Source organism: Punica granatum, chromosome 5 (assembly GCF_007655135.1).
Source record: "Punica granatum isolate Tunisia-2019 chromosome 5, ASM765513v2, whole genome shotgun sequence".
Classification (NCBI taxonomy): Eukaryota; Viridiplantae; Streptophyta; class Magnoliopsida; order Myrtales; family Lythraceae; genus Punica; species Punica granatum.
In genome coordinates this window covers 13,347,189-13,368,664 of record NC_045131.1, presented here as the reverse complement: position 1 = coordinate 13,368,664, position 21,476 = coordinate 13,347,189, and the positions used below count along the sequence as shown (strand labels likewise).

The window sequence follows — 21,476 nt, the reverse complement described above, 5'->3', positions numbered from 1 at the left end:
AATATGTGTCTTGCTTGGTTCTGCAGTCATCACAAACTATGTCGGCAAGGCCGCCCCCGGCAACTACGCCGGAGCTCTCCTGAGACAGGTGAGCATGATTCTTAAAAGCGAGCTAGGGGTATTTCTGAGCAGAGGAAATTTATGATTGAGTCCATGAAAATACCGAAAAAATTGAGGAACGCCCTCGAGTACAATTTTTTTTTAAATTAAATGTACTGATTTCATTTTTGCCCCCCTTTTTATGAGGTTGATTTCCAAGTTATTGAGATTTTCATATCTAATTTTTACAGTCATTTTCATTTTCTTGGAGGACTGGATAAATTTCCTATATTCAATAGTACAACTTTAATTGACCCTTAATCAATTCAGGCGGTACGCGCATATCAAGAAATAGATACTCTTGTTGGACCAGTCCAAGCTTAATTGACTGTTTATCTACTTTACATCAACGTATCATTTTCAAAATTTCACCCCAATATCTATAATCCATCCATCCATATATATATATACAGATCTATGCAAAATTTTACTATTTATATACGTACATCTTTCAATCTTCTATTATATATAAATAAAATTGATACATTTAATGTAAAAGCGAATTGATACGTTCAATGAGGTGCATTAATATAAATAAAAATAAAAATTAATTTGAATACATCATAAATATATATATAAATTAACTGTACATGTACATATTATACCCATAGGTTATAATATTTATTACTAGTGCTCAATGCAGAAAATTATAATATGAAATATTATAATTAATGTTGGAGATTTTAAAAAATAATTAATAATTTTAAAATATTAATTTAATAAATTATATGAAATTTTATTCTTTACCCAAAATTGACACTTAAGTTTATTGTTTTTACTATATATAGTATTTTATTATTAAATATAGGTAATAAAAATAGTATTGTACTATAAAATATAAGGAATAAAAGGAGCTAATAAAATTTTACAAGTTAGTAGATCAATATACTTAAAAACTTACTACTATATAATGGCGTAAAAATTGCATGAACATACTAACATTTTTATTTGGATTGTAATATTAGCAATCCTTATAATTAATTTTACGTAATTATATGTATTATAATTATAGAAATCAATATGATAATAAAAAGATAAAAATAAATAAAATATCAAGATATTGCTTGAACAATATTTGTTGCATTTAGTATTAAAAAGTAAAATCGGAGTATTGCATGGCCACTAAACTAGTATATGGTAACTATAACTACATAGTCGTAATTACTTTTAGGGCAAATTACATAAAAAAACTTAAATTTTGTAAAACGTCTCAGTTTTGTTCTAAATTTTGTTTTGTAACAAAAAAAATCACATATTTTGAGATTTGTCTTAGATTTGATCTCCCGTTACCATTCTGTTAAGTTTGCCGTCTATTTGCCTACGTGGACTTTACGGGACCCACAAAATTTACACACATCTGATAAACCATATGATTTTTTTTCATTACATACCAAATTTATGATGAAACTGAGACTTTTTTGAAAATTTGAATTTTTTTATTTAACCTATCTTATTTGTTTAATAATTTATGTCTGAAGTTAACAGTCCACGTATGCAAAATTGACGAAATTTATAACGGATGTCATTTTTGAGACAATATAGAAAACTTATGGTTTGTTTTGTTACAAAATAAAATTTAGGACAAAACTAAGACGTTTTACAAGATTTAGGTTTTTTTGTGTAATTTGCCCATACTTTTATTATGAAACTAGCTAGTTGGAAGTAAGCTTACCTATAACTTCCAATGTGTTTGATATTGCAACAAGAATCTAATGGTCCACGGTACGTGCAGATCGCGTATTTTGAAATGGTTTAAAAAGGAAAACATAGGACGAACCTCTTATTATCTTCTTCATTGAGATGGTAAACAAAAACACGTAAACTAACACTCGAAAAATCAAATCTCATTTGATATTCATAATATGCGTGACATTATGAAGGGTAAATTTTATTAGGTTACCTGCGGAAGACAAATGCCTACCCTATTGTCTCAAGTATCGTAAGAAAATAATGGGAAGATCACAACTAATTAGGATGATCAATCTAAATTGAATATCCTCGAACAACATGAATTGATAGAGCCCTGAAAGAATTGTCTAGCGCATGAAAAATAATTTGTCCGTAACAATTGGATATGTGAGGTAGAAATCCATTAACACTACATAGATATGCTCCACAGTTTCAAATGCATCGCTTCAATGTGACCATGTTGACCTTGATTTCAATATATTTGAAATTAACATTATTAAAATAATAAAATGACTCATATTAATTGAAACAATTAGTTTCAAATTACTTTTTGATAATTAACTTACTCTCATATTTAAGGAAAAATTGAAGATTATTATTTGAAATTTAAATTAATAATTAAGAATTATTATTATAATAAGAAAATTGGTATTTCAAAATATAAATAATTATAACTAGAAATGTTATAGATATATATGAAAACGAACTCGTGCAATACATGGGATAATAAAGCTAATACATATAGTAAAGTAGAATTGGTGCATTTATTATGTTTTAAATGTAACAATGAACACATTTAATCTTATTTTGATAAAAATTAATCAAGTTTTATGTTTTTTTTAATTGATAACAAGGATGTCCAGTCTTCGTTTAACTAATCCCACATTGTTTAATAAAAGTAAAAGATGTTGAAAATTGATTGCGCAATACTGGAAAAAACAGAAAAAAAAAACTAAAGTTTTATACCATTTATACTTAGTGAAAATTTAAACATAAGAAAGAAGTGAAAAAAAAAGCCGTGAGTTTTCCTTTTATGAGTGCAGAGATGAAATGGACGGTCAGAAATGGGCCCGCGTTTCTGTTTGAGCTCAAAAAGGCCCAATCTCGCATTGGGCTCATGCCCAAATAATTGGAAAGCTGACAGACTGGGCCGGCCCAATAAGCAGGGCCCACTATAGCAGAACATGCTGTTAACAAAATTTGTTGGGCCATTGCATTATGATGAGATCCAATAAGAGAGAAAGAAGCAAATTAATCCTGTACAAATGATGGAACTAAGACGGGGCAAGTTGATTATGGACTATATGTAGGTTCATATTTCCCCTGCATATGTAACATCCCTTTACTTCAACTCTCGGACATAATAAAGATCTATAATTGAATAAAAGAACTCAATATCTTAATATCTAAATAACATTGACAGCGAATAATGTCTATTGAAAAACACACTCTGACGCTCACTTAGGGAAAAAATCTTTTTAAGATGTTATATAGGATTTTTTTGCTTACGTTTGGTTTTCGAGTCGGATAAGTGATCCAATTCAACTTAATTTTTTGTAATGATTGTAATTGTTAACAAATATATTGATATATGAGAATATATATATGTATGTATGTGTAGAAGTGAAAATAGATGGAAAATTTATTATTAAAAAATTAATTTTAAAAATGATTAGGAAAAAGTATGAGTGAGAAAGTATTATTAAATGAAAGTTTAAAAATGATTAGGAAAAAGTATAAGTGAGAAAGTATTATTAAATTAGAGAAAAAGACAAAACAGTAACTATTATATTGTTGAATTTTGGAAAAAAATAGAATTGCATTGGGTAGATCCAAAAAGATTATGAGGGGAAAAAAGAAGAAGAAGATTATGTTCAACTATTTACTCAGTTTACATCAATGCATCATTGGCCTAGGAGCATTTAAATTTTCTAAGGCGGATAATTTGTTATTGCACGTCATCAAATATATTTCGCTCATTGATTGAATAATCGTAACATTTAATATGGAATAAAAGTGAGCTTAATTTAGGCTCTTAAGTTGATACTCAATATTTTTAATTTTTCACATTAATAATTCCTTGTTTTAGGTATAATAATTTGTCCTACTTTTTTAGTCTCTGCAGTGTAATTTTTATTTTTTTTTATCAGGATAGCTTCTAAACTACGTAAATTTTGCCTCTCCAAAGAAAAAAGAGCTTGGTGAAGCGATATCCTTCTTGACCTATCAAGAGGTCTTGAATTCTATTCTCATAGTAAAACTCCCTGTACTCTCTTATTTCCTGTTTGCTATCTTTCCTCTTTTAGATCCATGAGTCTCATTATAATTATAATTGAGGGGAAAAAACTAACGCCTCTCCAAGTCCAAAATCCTAAGTAACCCCCAAAAAAATTATCCTCTAAACATTTGTAAACGTGTAATCCATACTAGTCCAAAAGCCATAACTCATTACAATGGGGACGGATTAATTAGTCGAAGACATCACATCTGATTGCCAAGAGATATTGGACGCTCAAATAACAAAATACGAAATTCCATCCAAAAGTTTTTCTCCCTCAGTCACAAGAAATATTCATGAGCTTGACAAGAAACGTGAGATAAAAGAACGAACACGTCAAACTTCAGAGATGAAAATCACATTTCGAGTCTTTTTATTACGTGCCATTACAGTAAATTCCTTTATTCTGTGGCGATAATTAGACACAGTCCACAACTTTCTCGAAGTAGAGTTTGAGTGCTTGAATCAAAAGTAGGGCCCGTTGTAGTAGGGCCACGGCAGTGGTTGGCCGGAGTCAAACGAAGTACTGGGTCCACACAGTGAATGGTCGTGATAAAGTCTTCTCCAACGGTTCCATTAATAGAAAGAAAGGAAAGGCGGCCACTTTGAGTTTGGAGAGTCGCCAAAATTTGGGGGCAAAAAAAAAGGCAAAGCAAAATATAAAGAACAAAAGATATATTCCAATACATAAATTCAACCCCTTAATGTTTTTTTTTTTTTCCAAATTTTAACAACTCAGCCAGCCCTTCTTTTCCAACGTTATAATAAGACACGTCACTTCTCTTTTCGATTAGCTATTGGAAGACTCATTTGTTATTTTGCACCAACAATATCAAAGATTAGGTTGTTAAGAGGGATATGTACTTGATTAGTGAGCTAGAATAACGGCGATGTGAGCGGATGTCAATCCTTTCAATCGCCGCGTATGTCAAGTGCAATTGTGTATCACAGTGACAAATTATTATATAGGAGCTCAAAATTCCACAACTTAATAGTATTGGCAGAAGGTACCGCGCGTGATAAATGACCACCTATGTTTTTTCTTGGTAGGCTGACGAGGCAAGGCCCAAAGAAAATGGAAACTTATACCACCTCTTAAGAGAGGCACATGACCCCTGTATATAGTTGTATCAATTTTTTAAGGTGAAAATCACTATATAAAAAACTTGATTCGTCAAAAAACAGAGAAGCATAAACCATCCTTCAAGTGATGGTACAATTTAATAGTATTGACAGAATGCACCGCGCGTGATAAATGACCATAACTTAATAGTATTAGCAGAATGTATCGCGCGTGATAAATGACCACGTATGTTTTTTCTTGGTAGGCTGACGAGGCAACGCCCAAAGATAATGGGAACTTATACCACCTCTTAAGAGAGGCACATGACCCCTGTATATAGTTGTATCAATTTTTTAAGGTGAAAATCACTATATAAAAAAGTTGATTCGTTAAAAAATCCTTCAAGTGATGGTATAATTTTCATTTAAAAAAAAAAGAGGTTATCCTTGGACACCTTTTAATCAAGGAAATTTCTTCCGCTGGGAACAAAGTAGATACTATACTTTGAGAGGAAGAGTTTAGTATAGTGTCCTTAAGTAAATCAAATAAATCAAGTATAGTGTCCTTAAGTCTGTCTTTCAAAAGCTAGGGGAAAAGTCCAGTTTGGCCATTAGCAGTGAAATTTGGTCCACCACTTAGCAATAAGACTGTTATCAGCACATGTACATGCTGCACACATTGACGAATTTTCCATCATAAAAATTCCATTACCTTTTCTTCTTTCCTCTTTTTTTCCCCCCGGGATAATCCCATTACCTTTTCGGGCAAACGAGTTTTTAGCTTTTTTCATAACATCACATGATGATCCCTCAGAAGGGAGGGCCTGCGTGCTTCTTACATGTCCAAAAGTCAATTCCAACATAATATATATTGCTCATCTAGGATGTATATGAACGACCCCAACACATTCGAACCGAAAGTATCATTATCGATGCTTAATAATGGTTTCAAACTAATTACCATATATTAATCCATTATAATGTCGGCTGTAAACCATTACTAATGTGTTGTTATTTCAAGCGGTTCGTCACTTATTCCCTTTAAGTAAAGTTTCAGGTTTGAGTCTTAGGAATAGAGAAAATTCACGATTGAGAGAGTTTTACTATTTAGTAAATTGACTCGGTTCAATTTGAACTAGTCGAGATCCATTTAGCTATAGGATACCATATTATAAAAAAAAAATCTTCATATGTCATGAGATATAAAGTATCGGTTCATTAATTAATTAATGGGATTGCTTAAGCGAATGTACGTCATCCCCTTTAATGTTAACCAACAAAATTAAAAACTGGAAAAGGGGAAAAATGGGTGTTTTATCCTCAGAACTTCTCATTTGGCCACCTTAATGTAGACAAGTTCTCAAGTCAGGTTGTGTCCGAAGTAAAGTCGCTAAAACAGACAAAAGATCGCACCTACCCCGTGCCTTAATACAATTTGGCTTACAAAATTATAAATTATGTGATCGCGAATATTCCAATCATACACATGTCCACCTTATATTGTTATAAGGAAATCGCTGTTACCCTTTTCACTTCAGTATTTCTTATTTTGATAAAAGAAATGTATATAAGAAATATATATGTGAAGAATGTGAAAGCACAGTGCCAAATCATTAACAATTTGCATGTCGTGGTGTTTGAATTTATTTTCAAAACTGCAATGATTTTGTGTCCAAACTACACGGTAATCATTGATCATACACTATCAAATATATATAATATATAGATATATATGAATCCTTATGTTCTCTATATATGGTAATTATGAGGAGAGTTTTTGTGGGGTGTGGGGATATATATGAGAGGGAGGGTTTTGTTTCAAAATTTGAAATCTGGCCACTGATTATAAGGGTAGGTGAGGGGAATTGAGGATGAATATATTACTTTCAGGGACACTTTGGGCCATATGAGTTTGATTTCAAAGGAAACAGCATTACATGTTCCTTAAAAAGTCATATGATAACTTATGTCCACCCCATATGCCCAACCAAATATTTAATCCATCAATTGCCAAATAATATTCTTAGATACAGAATATGTTGTAACCCCTAATTTACCTGCAGAAGACCTCCTTCAAATCATCTATGAGGATTCGATTGATTGATAATCATGTGTTAGGTATACAAAATTTAACAGACTAGGCAGATATCCTAAACGAAAAAAATGCCGCAGCAGTTTTCAATCAACATGGATGTATCCTTTCTATTTTCTTTTTCTTTTATTTTTCTTTTGATGGTTTATCCTTACTATTTTATTAACACGATGTTAAAATGTGCTTAGTTTTGTAACCGAAAAAAAAAAGTGCCTAGTTTAATATCATGTACATATATCTCATTTAGTCCATCTCGAACAACATATTCCTTCATTATTTTTTTTTTAATTTTGTTATATTAGATTCATCGGCATATCTTGAAATTGAAAATAGGCAAGAATTACGGTCAGATTGATCCTGATATTCCAATTTTACAATTAATAAATTACATCTGGGAAATACCAAAAACAAAAAAGAAAAGGAAAAATAATAAAAAAGGTTGACAATTGCTGAAAAGAAATAGTGGGAAAGGGAGCTTAAAGAATCTGAGAGTCAGTGGAATGGGGACAAATAGAAAGAACTCTTACACTAAATACCGACTTCGTGTTAAATATTTTAATTATCACGATAAAGCTTACACCCTCTCAACTTCTTCGGAAAGCCCAAACAAAATCTCTCAGCTAACAATTAAACTGAATTTAAATTATTAATTGAATATGTTCACCCAAAAAATTAGTAATTACATATTTTCCGATTCACGTGAAGAGATTATTATATATCTAAGTATCTATCAATGTATCTATATAAATAATAAAAGTCGAAGTGATGTATCGAAATATGTCATGTAAGATGAAGTATGCCTTTGATTGCAGGACTTTTTGAATAACCACCAATATAGATGTGACACTTGTTGAGATATTATATTACCACCTCGATGCTATAAGTAAAAAAGACTTGAGCTCATGAAAAGTCTTATTAAGCAAAAAAAAAAGTTGTAAATATTATATTTATAATTACATTTATAATATATTGAATTTTATTATTTAGGTAATATAGAGTCATGCGGTAGTATACGAAATTTGGTATATTATTGGGTTAATAACAAAAAAAGCACAAATTTTTCCCATTTTAACGATTCTAGCACAATTTTTTTTCTTAACTTAAAAATGCACAAACTTTCGATTTGCAGCATGACGTCAAATTTTTCGTATTAGAAGGAATCGAGACCACATAGGGCACCGACAACCCTAATCCAGTTGGGGGAAGGGGGGACTAATGGCTGGGGCCGTGACTCCACCCGTCAGAATTGGGAGAATCCCCAATTTAAGGGTTCTCCCGATTCCAAGGGGTGGTGGCCTCTATTTCGACCACCACCCCCCGATTGAGGTCGCCAATGCCCTCTCCCGGTAGAGATTGTCAAAGCCCTCTATGGTCTCTACTCCATTCAAATTAATTGAAAATTTGACGTCGTGCTAGAATTGTTATCAAATCGAAATTTTGTGCATTTTTAAGTTAAGAAAAAAGTTCGTACTAGAATTGTTAAAATGTGAAAAATTTATGTTTTTTTATTATTATTAACCCTATATTATTCATTGTTACAATTTGGTTGCGTGAATAAACTAAAATGTATTCATTGAGAGATTTTTGAAGAGAGAATGATATATTTTAATAGGAAAAAAAGATATTTTTGATCTTATAAGTTTGTCATTCAGTCAATTTTGATTTTATAATATTTAAAATTACCGAATCAGTCATTTACATTTGCTCCTTAAGACAATTTTTGTCCTATAAGTTTTGAAAAAGAGGTTTTTGGTTATATAAATTGTCTTTAAATTAAAATGTGATCCTATAAGTTTTGAAAAAGAAAGACATTTTTGGTTCTATAAATCACGAAATTGACTGATATTGCCTTACGGAGCAAACGTATAGGACTAATTCAGCATTTTTAAAACTTAGATAATCAAAATTGACTGAAGGCTAAACTTATCGAACCAAAAATGTATTTTTTCCATTTTAATAGTGAGTTAAGTAGTTAGATCGTGCAACGTATCAAGATAACAAATTGCATGTATAAAATACTGAATAAGAATAAATAAAACTAATTTTTATAGAGGTTCTAATGAAAGAACTTATAATAGTAATTTTGTAAATTATCGAACAATTCTAACCCGTGCATGCGCGGACCAATTCGACTAGTTTATCTAAATTTCTCGTACTTAAACCGATGTAGCAGATGTTATATGAGAATTCTCCATATTACCTAGGCATATCATATAGCTGTATTAATTTGTCGAGTTAAGCGGCAAGGCCTCGCTTGTTGGTCCATATAATTATGGTGCGTTTGGATTCAGCAAAGTAACTTTGATTTTGATTTTGATTTTGATTGTGGAAAAGGACAAATGAGATGTGAGTATAAATTTGACTTGGGAAACGCGTGTTTTTGTTGTGTAGTGTGTTGAGTTAAAGTTAAAGTTAAAATTTTTGACTTGGGAAATGTGTGTTTTTGTTGTGTAGTGTGTTGAGTTATAGTTAAAGTTAAAGTTAAAATGAGGTGTTTGGGAATCTAAACAGGGCATTAAGGTTTCGGCTAGCTATAGTTCCCACTCCCTTCTAGTGATTGTAGTTATCGTAAGCACGCATCTCATGAACCGGAAAATTTGAAGTTCAAATTCTCGACCAGCTGAGATATCTTTATAGAATCTAATTTTATTTTTCTTGTGATTTTGGCTGAATCAATGTCAATATCGTAAAATTATTTTTGCAATGGACAAATAAAAGAGTCAATATTTTTCTTTTCGGTTACAAAAATGGCAATATTCTCGCTAATACAAAATGTGCGTCTTTTTAAGGAGTTGCCTTATAAATCTTCAGGTAGAATGACCATAGTCATCTTATAAGTTTGACCCAAATTATCACTGGAGTTCTACAAGTTTGAGCTTGGCTAAGTCAATATTAAAACATCTAGTACTCTTTCGGTTCAAACCGTTACTGAATACTAATAGATGATGACATGGACATTACAGACATTAAAAATTTCTATAAGACGTTTCCCTTTACGAGTATAGCCTAATACCTCTTATAACTTACTCGAGAGGCTGTAACTATGCAAGAACTTAATGCATTCATGGGAATTACTTCCCATGACCTCGCCATAATTCTGTTTGAAAATCTCAATGGATATTCCATTACCATCCGAGCTAAACTCACTATCAATTGCAGTAATTAGTAAAAAGTTCTAGAAGTGTGCACCGTGCCCAATTAGCTTGGGGCGGTGCACGGTGTGACAGGTGAAGAGGCTTAATTTGACTTCGGCTTTTCGAAATTGGTTTAGCGGCTAATTACTTCGAGGCTGAAGCTCTTCTCTACGTTCTAGAGAATTAATAAAAAAAGCAAATAAATAAATAAATAAATAAAATATGATATTTCTTAATTAAGACTAGAAATATTTGTGAGAGAAATAATATAAATTTGAGAATTAGAAGGGCTGTTCTGTTAAAAAAAATGGACTGACAATTACCCAAAAAAAGGATTGACACGTGGAGAATGTCCATGACTTTGTTGGCCATGATGACCGAGTACGATAAATAAAAAATATGGAAATTAGTTACCGCCGTAAAGACACCGGAGTCCCCCTTGGTTTTACATTACTATATATATATATATATATACTTTTCCTGGTTTCTACTTTCTACGAAACAAGAGAACAATTATTAGGTTTTTTCCTTCCTCCTCTTCTGGTCCAATGGTTATCATAGCTCCGCCAATGACGTATAGATCAAAAGTTCATGTCTTTTCATATATGAGTCTTGATTGATACGAATCAAAGTCAAAATTTGAATCTAGGACAAATACACTGCCATTGCATTAAATTTCATTTTTCAACTATAACAAAGTAATGTAGACGAGTGGGACTTGCCAATTGCTGTTAGGGCTTGAAAATTTAAATCTATATATATATATATATATGTATATGTAGCTGTCTTGTCTCTTTTGTGCGCATATATATATATATATGTATGGTGGGTTAAGATTTTTTTAGTGGGCACCATGATATCTAGATGTTTAAAGACTTTCAACTAATTTAATTCGAACTAAGTCGATTCGGTAAGTGATAAATCTTTTTCAATATGAATTTTTTACATTTACAAGTCTTAACCTTGAAATCTAACTTTAGAAGAACAAGCATTTGAGCCAACCCTGTAGGTGATTGAGATGTATTTTGCCCACAATTAGTTGGTTATATCGTAAAGATTAAAGAAATTCATGACCTTGACACAATAAGTCTTAATTAGATTAGCCAAAGAAAAAAAAAAGCAAGGAGAAATTCATTATTCTGCTGTCGGTGAAAATAAAAGCTTTAGTTAATCGGGAGAAAGAGAATTCCAAGTGATCAAGATAAACTATACACCTTTATTTTCGGAAAGAACCTTCAACAATAACATCTCTATATAATTAAAGACAGTTCTGATCTCTCTATTCATTGGAAGCATTTTGCTGATAGAGTCAAATCAATACTTGAGCCTCATTAGCTTGTGTTAGTTAATAGATTAGGGATATTTGTAATCTCATCAGGGAATTTTTTTTTAATAAAAGAAAGACATCTATCCGAGCTCGCATAAGTCAATAATTGCTTAGAAAGGGACGCCTATAGATAAGATGAAATTGTGCACATCATATCACATGACAAAAGCTGACATGATTCACTATTAAACTTGCAGTGAAAGCTGTTCCAGGGGCCTAGTTCGATCAAAAACGGGTATATATATGCTTTGAAATCGAAGTAGTGCTTAAAAGTTAAACTGATGCTCCAGTTATATTATACACTGTATGGCTGCAATTTATTTTCACAGAATAGCTAGCTACTATTATACAATACTCCCTCCTGGACATGAACAACCTCTTTTTCTTAAGGATGTGCCATGACGGATCAATGTGGGACAATGTCTTTGTAGCTTGCGGCTGTCTCATTAGAAATGGGTGAATAGTTTGAAGGAGAAAATAAACCACAAAAAATTGACTGTGCTTTTACCCACTAAAGAGGGCAGATATAGAACAGTAGATGATTGGTGAATATCGGTGTAATCAGTGAACTGCACTCATGCAAGCAGATTTTATTTACAATTATGCAGGGGTTCGAAACTCGGACACCCCATTATCCTGATTAATTTGACGTCCGAGTACAACTTACTCTCAATTGATAGACTAGAAAATCTCGTAAAAAAGACCGTACGTAGAGATGATAAACAGTATGAACCAAAACTATAAGCACAACTAATGTGTAAGTCGGTTCAAGTGGTTTGACATCTATTCTGCTTAAATAAGGTCTTGGATTCGGATATTCTTGTCCAAGTGGAGAAAATTACGCCTTATTTGACAAATAAAATTTTTTTAAACTCTATTTCACTTTAACTCCACTTATCTTTTAATTAAATAATACAATTATTATTTTTTTATTTTTTTATCTTTACCATTCAATTCAATTTTTAATATTAAATTCTCTCAACAATTCATTATTTTTTTCACAATTCAACAACACAATCATTACTTTCTATTAACTATTCATTACTCTTTTTTTTTTCACTTTTCCTATAATTCAACAACACGGTCATTATAACTCCAAATAAATATAATTATTTATAATTGGAATGAAGTGGAGTGAAATAGAGTTAACAAAAATTTCATTTGCCCAACAAAGCCTTAATGATTGAGAGAATTTTACCTTTTAGTGGACTGACTTGACTTGTACATTAATTAGTCGGAGGCTCGGAACCTATTGAACTTTCAGATATCATGTAGTATATATAAAAAAAAACAAATGAAATAATCTTAAATATATATGTCTTTTACGAGGCATATTCAAGTTTAGTTCCATTTAGAAACTGAAATTTGCAGAAATTTGCAGAGGACATTGAACATGTTTTGGATTGTTATTCCGAAATATCCGCTCACGGGGTCCGAAATAATCCTTGGGGACCCAAAATGTCTGTAATGTTCATCATTACAACTATCCACATCAATGGGTCAAGATCTACAATCATAACACTACTCCCCGTTTAGCCAAAAAGCTGTGCTCACTATGCTAGTCGGCACGGCTAAACCGCTATGAGGAGGCAAAGTGGGGGCATTGAATTGAATGAAACACGACCATATTTTGGCAGAAATCTTCACATGTTACTGATCCCTCAAATCATCATAAACGTTTCTCATGTATATAATCATTGTTGGCTTTTTCTTTAGTCCGATGATGGAGTCCTTGTGCATATAGATCCAATACGAGATATAGCTGAGCAAGAAACATTATTAACATGATGATAGTTTAAGAAGAGAGAAATAATAATAGTATTAGTATGTAGTATAAGAAAATTAAATTGAAAAACTCATTCAAACTTTAATATTGGAAGAAATTCAAGATTCTGGACACGTATAGAATGAAAAATTCTTAGGAACAATGAATAACGGTGATGGAATGGTACGATTAACTAATTTACCCAAGAAAGAGAGTATGGTGCAGTATTACTTATTTTTATCTTTAGAAATTTAGAGGTTTCGCGTCCGATTCTTACAAGTAGAATTTCTAGCGTTACTTTATTTAGTATCTCTTTCCTTTTACTAGTTTTGCAGGTATTCTTTATAATCGAAAGAAAAGTACTTTAAAAATTTAAGCAAAACTTTCTAGAGTTCTGTAGTTCATTGTATTGATGATTGATTACTTAGTTATTCACAAAATTTTAGTAAATTACTTCATTACTTTATTTAATTTACAAAATTTTAGTAAGTAAAATTTAATAAATACTCCAGTAATTTACAAATAAAATAATTCATTTGCTTTAATAAAGTAGTTTACTCGGGTTACTACTATATTTCAATACTCACTTATTTGCTTTATTTTTATTTTAATTTACTTGATTACTCTATTTGATTTACTCCAAGTTATTTACTTAAAGTATGTGTAATTTTTTCATATCTGGCGTAATTTATTTGATATTGAGATACTTGTCTACAAGACTAAAATTAGTTTACGTATATGCTACAGTCATTTTAATTTTTAAGCATATTGTGCACCATATACCATCCCGTTTTATGTCACTCGCGCTAATCGCGAAAACAACTAAATCGAAGCTCGGAATCCATGAACAAAGAGAACTAAGGTTAGTAAAGATAGCCATAGGAAGAATGATAATAAACCGATAAAAACCTAACTAAAGATCATTTAACCTAAAGGCACGAAATTGGCTCCAAAATCAGTGCAGGGGAGGATTGGTGACTACGTCTTTGATATGTACTGACTGCTACTGCTCCCTCTCACCATCACCATGCTCCTACTGTTTGTAGCCCTAGCCAGCAATTTTGTGGTACTGACTCCCTTCAGTCAACTTCCCAAATCCGTACCTCAAAGGCTAATTATTACTTCTTACCCCCCTCACTAGAGAAAGGTCTGTAAATGCTCATATTGGTATTCAAAAAGGGAATGGATGCTGTCGAGAATGATGTTATGGGTAGGGAAAGTGAGAGCAAAGGAGCAATGATAATTGTAAGAAAGCAACTCCACCCCCCGTGATTAATGTTTACATTGACTCGCATGCATTGGGTTGAGTCGATACGAGGTATTTTTCTGGCTTTGAAATACATCATCTTTTCCTTTATTCAACTAAAAAGGACAAAGAAGTGCAATTGTCAAAGCACACTCATCCCATGTAAAATTGTAGAATTGCCCATTTAATTGTTGATCCACCAGTGCTATATACAAGAGAGTATTATAACATATATAAAACTAGACTTCTGCTCTGGGTATTGCACAATTTTCATGTGCACATATCTCTGTATTATTTGTTATTGTAATTACTCTTTTTAAAACAACAATTTCTCATTGAAAAATAATAATATTTATTAATGTTTAATTTCAATTTTGAAATATTAACCTTCAATAAAATTTTGTTAAAAAATTAGAGTAAGTTAAATTGTTCAATAATAATTTGCAAACAATCGTCTTTGTTAACATGCGTCATATACTAAAGCTAATTGTTTATGCATATTTATCGCATCTATTTAGTTTAAAAATTTATTATCCAAATATATAGATATTTTATTAGAATAATGATAACTTTTATTACAAAAAAAGTTTTATTATACAGTAAATTTGTCTTTTCCTCGAGTATTCTTCATGTCAAGAAATTAAGAGATGGACTATAGAATATATGTAGCTGACCAACATTTTTTTTTTTTGTAATTTCACGTCATCTCATGTCTAAAAGTCCATTGTGTATTGACTAATTCAAGTTCCAATTAGATTGGTCTATTAAAGGTAAAATTCTTTTCGATTTTCTCTATTTACAAAACTTAAATCCGAAACCTTACCTAAAGAAAAAAGTGCCAAATCACCTAAACTAATCCACGTTTGTACCTAATCAACAATTTCATATATAGTATATCCATAGCATTTCTTGAGAGTCGTACTAGAATCATGCCAATGCACTCGATGCAACCCTCTTTCTTTCTAGCAACTAATCCGTGGGGGCAAATGCTAAGCATATTTTACAAATATTCCCTGTTCAGCCTTTAATTTTATCTTTATAAGGTTCTATCCTGAATGCCTACCTAAAGGATTTTCTATACTTCTCCACTATCCCTTACCTGACTTCCCTCGTTAAATCGGCCCTTTTCTTAGGGATAAGATATTTACTGGGGCCAGAAACCATATAAAGAAGTTGACGCAGAAGTTTGGGGTCAATACGACCCTTCGGTGCCTTAGCTAGGCACTAAATCTTGCCAGAGAAGGGTAAAACGAAAGAGAGAGAGTAAATCGAGTCGAGCACTGAGCCAAGGCCAAGTGTAGCTGATCCATGTGCCGAGCGGCCGCAGTTCAATTGTTGGACGGATTGATAACTTTCTCTTTGCCTATATATAGAAAAGGTTACTGCATTAATTCTCAATTAGTTATCTCCCATGCAGGAATTATCATATTAACATCATATGCTAACATCAACCGATGCCGGTTCCCTCATTGAAGTGATCCCAAACTCTTGAATAAGATCATGAGATATTTTGAGCGTATTAACAGAAGAGTAATTTTCGCTCAATCGTCCATTCAATCTAGGCCATAGGCCATAATCATTCTCGGTAAAAAAATTCCCATAATTATTGGGTGGACTGGTAAATAAATATATGTACATAGAAATATAATTATTCAGAAGAAAAAGATAGATAATATAATAACCTTTGACTCCGGGCACTGTTTATTGTGTTTCAATTGAGGGAGATGGCTTTAAATGCCGTTGTCTGCTGCAGAAACGGCGTCACGCCCCGTCGTTTCCTACGAATATTCCACCCCCAACCCCCTTTTCTCTCTCTCTCTACCTCTGCTCTCCCCTGACTCCTTATATTCAACGCTGCATTTCAACTTTCAACATCGCTCTCTCTCACTCTCTCTCACTCTCTCTCTTACACTGCACGAGTAGTTGTTCAAATGGTTGCGTGAAGCAGAAGGCTTTGAGACGACAGAGAGCAAAAAAAACACAGACCAAACTCCGTTGCGAGTATCTTGCGTGCTTCGTGTGTCTGTGTGTTTGTGTCCGTCTCGAGATGGGAAAGAAATCATCATCGGAGCAGCAGAAGAAGAAAGACGCCGCGAAGGTCGCAGCCGTCCTCGACCTCCTCCGCAAGCAGGCCCCCCTCTCCGTCAAACAGGTCCGGCATCGATTACTTGTTCGTTTCACGAAGGAAGGGTACGTACGTACCGCTGTTCCCTTAACTTCTTCTCGAGCTAATGAGAGTCGTGTGTTTTTCTTCCGCATGGCAGGAGAAGTTCTGCAGCTATGCCTGCGTGGAGCGGTTTCTGAAGGCGAAAGGCGATAGCGTGAAGAAGGCCGCCAAGCACTTGAGAGCCTGCCTCTCGTGGCGTGACGCGATCGGCATTGGTATGTTATCTCCTATAAAAATGTATAGACCATAGTTTCCGGAAAATCGAATTGGAGGATGGAAACAACAAATAGTGGAAAGGGTCTCATTTCTTGCATCTTCTAGTACTCGCGTTTGTTAAAGATTCGTCGAGCTTTGAGTTTGACCGTATAATATTACCCGGCCTGTTCGACTTGTTAGTTTGGAAAATATGATCGTCTCGACTCGACTCGACTCGACTCACTATTGTGTTAAGAAGTGCAAGTGATTTTCTGGAAAAGCAATTACAATGCTGTCATGTGGAGGTGAATTTTTGTACTTTTTTTTTGTTTTTTTCTTTTATATTATCGTTTTGTAGATTTTCTAGAATAATCTGTTGAGGCACAGGAATCTTTGTTGCTTTTCTTGTTCTCCTACTTTGAATTAAGCGTTAAAGTGAACAAGCCAGTCATGATTAAAGCAACTCCTTCAAAATCCCCAAAAAAAAAAAAGAATCTTAATTTTCTTTTTCCTAGTTTTTATTTTCTTTGGACTGTGTCATATCGTACCGATCTCTTTTTCATTTTATTTTTAATTTGTGTTCTTTTTGTTCGATTGCACAGATCATTTGATAGCGGACGAGTTCTCAGCTGAACTTGCTGAAGGCTTCGCCTACGTTGCTGGCCAGGACGAGGAATCCCGGCCCGTAATGGTATGCACGGGACAGCATGACCAATCTTATCTAATCCATTATTAGATCGCTTAGCAAGATCGGCAATTTGAACAACAAAATACATTGGCTTAAGGATCCCATCCTCTTCTTTCTCGCAGATTTTTCGGATTAAGCAGGACTACCAGAAGTTCCATTCACAGAAGCTGTAAGACCCCGTATCGAAACCAAACATTTTCTGACTTTTAAGATCACAATAATTTAAATTTAATGTTGTAATAACTCATAGAAATGTTATTAAACTAACCTGCCTTCGTTCGCCCGACAGGTTCACTCGACTGCTGGTTTTTACACTGGAAGTAGCCATCGGGACCATGCCGAAGAACACCGAGCAGTTCGTCCTCCTCTTCGACGCAAGTGAGTGTCTAATTTTATTTCTTTTTTTTTTTGAATTTCCACAACATGTTTTTCTTAATTAATTTCTCGAAAATAAAAATCAGCCGCCAAGATCAATAAATCCTCCCCCCTCGAAGTGCCCTCGGAAATCTGAAAAAAATCAAAACCCAAATAAATTAATTTACGAGCCAAAAACACCCTTTTTGCTGCGCATGTCCTAAAAGCAAGAAATCAAAACCCACGCCGGCCGGAAATAATTCATCCCGCAATAATGGCGACGGATCGATGACGAAGGAATTTTCCCGTCAGGAATTTTATTTTGTCCTCGAAAAGCCCTGAGACATCGCTTTACCGGCCACGAACTTGGTCGGGGATTACAGGGGTATATTGGGAATTGCACTCCCTCCTTCCCCTGCGACATATACATACAGTACAGTCCCAGAATGGGTTCAGTATATTATCGATAGTGTGACTGGGACTCTTCCTTAAAATTAAAATTCATATATGGAAGTACTCTGTCTTCTGCTGCTTTTGCCAACGTCTCTGATATGCTCAGACTGTTATTGGGCATTTATTATGCTAATCATACCATTTTTATATAATATATTACATATTATATGACATATTACATATATAATAACAACAATCACAAGATTTAATCTAGATTTGAATTTAATTTAGTTTAGTTTAGTCAGCACAGCATCAGTTGGCAGATTCTCCAACATGCTCTGCCATCTTAATCCTATCCCGAATTTTATATCGGATCTCCCCATTTTAAATAAGTACGTATTCCCTGTATCAAGTGTCCCTGCTTATGAGGTATGGGCATGAAACGGAGAATAATATTGGGCTCGGGGGCGGTTCGACCCGACTTCATGATTTGATTTTTGGTGATTCTGTATGGTCAATAGTTTGGTTAATTCTGTGGGGGAAATTGCAGGCTTTTTCAGATCGGCATCGGCTTTTATGAACTTACTGATGACATCCCTGAAAATAGTGGCTGATTACTACCCCGGCAGGCTCTACAAGGCTTTTGTCATCGACCCGCCCTCCCTCTTCTCTTATCTCTGGAAGGTAAATAAAAAAAAAGAATTCTTATACTTAATTTTATGGACTTTTTTTATAAAAAATAAAAAAATTCAGATAATACATTAAATTTTTTTTTTTGCCCAATTATCACTTTTGGGTAGTTTCCAACTATTCGTACCAAACATCTGCTGTCTCTTGCATGTTAAAAAAAAAAAAAGTCTAAAACCGTTGAGCTCTGCTGGACTTTGGCAGTGTTTTCTGATACTGTTTGACCAATTGCCCACTTTTTATCTTATTAGGTTTCTACTTTTTTTTTTCTCGAAATTATTTTTGGACTCTTCTGTCGTAGGTGGGGCATGGACGTTTAATCAAATCAATCAAAATAATCCCCTGTTCCTCACTTTGAATTTCGGGGGTTAATTTCTTTTTGATGAATACTTAAGAGGGTTAATTTCAAAACTACTTGCATGGTGAAAAACTAATGCGTGCACTAATTATAATTGCCGGCCATTCATATGAAAAGTGTGTCCCCTAATTGGTCTTGTCGACCGATGTTAACCTCAATTTGTTTTGCACAATGATGTTCATTTATTTGATATGTTTATGCGAGATTCTCCATAATAAGTACATCGCCAATGACAAGATTGAACTGTCACGACTCCGAACTTACGGAATGTTTATATTGCAGGGAGTACGGCCTTTTGTGGAGCTATCAGCGCAGACCAATGTTGTCTCCTCCCTTGACTTCGAGGAGTCGCTAGAGTTCAACGACTTTGCGTCGTACCCGCGAGCCACGTCCCTCCGGTTCGAGACTGACTCCGTCAAGTCGACAGCCAAGATCGGCTCCTGCGCCTCCTCACGGTTCTCCTTCACCGTTTCCCACCACTTGGATTCCCTCAAGCCCTGGTACCTCACATTGACCGACTCCTCGTCATCCAAGGTGGGGCCCACCGGCTCGTACCCACTGGGGCCCGCTCTGATCTCGCCACTCAACGCGCGGTCCCTCTCCTTTGCATCACCGGGCGCCAGGACGCCACGTGGCATGGGCGGATACAGCTACAACAAGAAGTCGCTGTTCCCCTCGACCCCGCTTCCCCAGCGGACCGGCGGGCTCGATCCGGGGGTCGGCAAGCCCGCGGCGCGGACCCCACGGCCCTCGTTCCTCCAGTCGCCGGCCACGTTCTTCCTGCGCAAGCCGGAGAGCCACGTCAGCAAGGCGGAGCGGTCCAGGGAGTCGTTCGTCCCGTTCGTGAAGTTCTATCAGAGACCGTACGACGAGATGATCTACCGGTCCAAGATGAAGCCCCCGCTGGGCGGCCTGATCTCGATCGTCTCCCCACACCTCAAGCGCCGCCACATGTCCGTATCACAGCGGTTCTGATGCAGCAAGCAACCCGAGGCCAAAGATGAAGAACAGACCGACCAGAGAGTACATATTGATGATGGACCCGATTGACAAAATCCAATCAGTCTATAAATTAATTTCATGACATGAATATTGCTGTTTCTCTTGTGTAATAATTTGATTGATTATTATTGTTATTATTGTTAGTATTAATTTTGCTCAATGTTCGAGTTTGTTCGTGCATTGACTTATCAAAGTTCAAGAAATTTGAAGGAGACGACGTGCAAAGTGGGATGTGAAATTGTGTGCAAGGAATATATAATATATATACGCATATATTAAGGTCTAATTAGAATTTATTTGGTCGGCCTTCTTTTCGAAGGTCGAAGAATAAATATGAGCGACGTTGCATGGGAAGGAGAGTGGCGTGGTCGAAACGGAGAACACTGCATTGGAAATCATTAGGGTGTGGGAAATCAATCAATCAAACCACCAATTATGCTTGTGTCAAGACAACCAATGTGTTAAAAAAGATGGTGTAACGCAGTAGCGCATGTCATCGTTTAATCTAAAAGTCACAAATGAAGCTATCCGTACCCTTTATTAATTATTTATAATTTATATTTTATTGTATTAGACTTTGTATCTTTTTTTGTAATCGGGAAAAAAAAACAACCAATGCATATGAAAATAAATTCTATGTTTAAAGTCAAACTGAATTTCTTTTTCCTTTTCTTTTCTTTCTCTTTTTGGATAGCAAGCCTAGTACACTCAAGTAATAAATGATACCCGGTTAAATACTCTACAAGTCCAAGAAATATATAAGATTGGCTATTAATGGAAAGTATTTTTCTGCATGATTTTAGAGTGTGCTTCTAACCTTTTTCTTTTTCCGATTATAAGGAAGGTTCTGAATTTAGCACAATAAAATATGAATCAATACAGGGGCGTCGATACTCCTACAAGAAATATCAAACTTACAACATCTTAATTATCAGAAGAA

General features: G+C 34.3%; 1 protein-coding gene across 1 annotated transcript; it reads left to right on the top strand.

Annotated features, from left to right (window-relative positions):
- Positions 1–16,513: 16,513 nt before the first annotated feature.
- LOC116206945 lies at positions 16,514–20,774 on the top strand. Its single transcript, XM_031539783.1, has 7 exons — positions 16,514–16,844; positions 16,957–17,074; positions 17,657–17,745; positions 17,865–17,911; positions 18,032–18,120; positions 19,040–19,173; positions 19,817–20,774. The coding sequence occupies exons 1-7, from the start codon at positions 16,740–16,742 to the stop codon at positions 20,507–20,509; spliced, it is 1,275 nt and encodes a 424-aa protein (XP_031395643.1). The 5' UTR covers positions 16,514–16,739; the 3' UTR covers positions 20,510–20,774.
- The last annotated feature ends 702 nt before the right edge of the window (positions 20,775–21,476 follow it).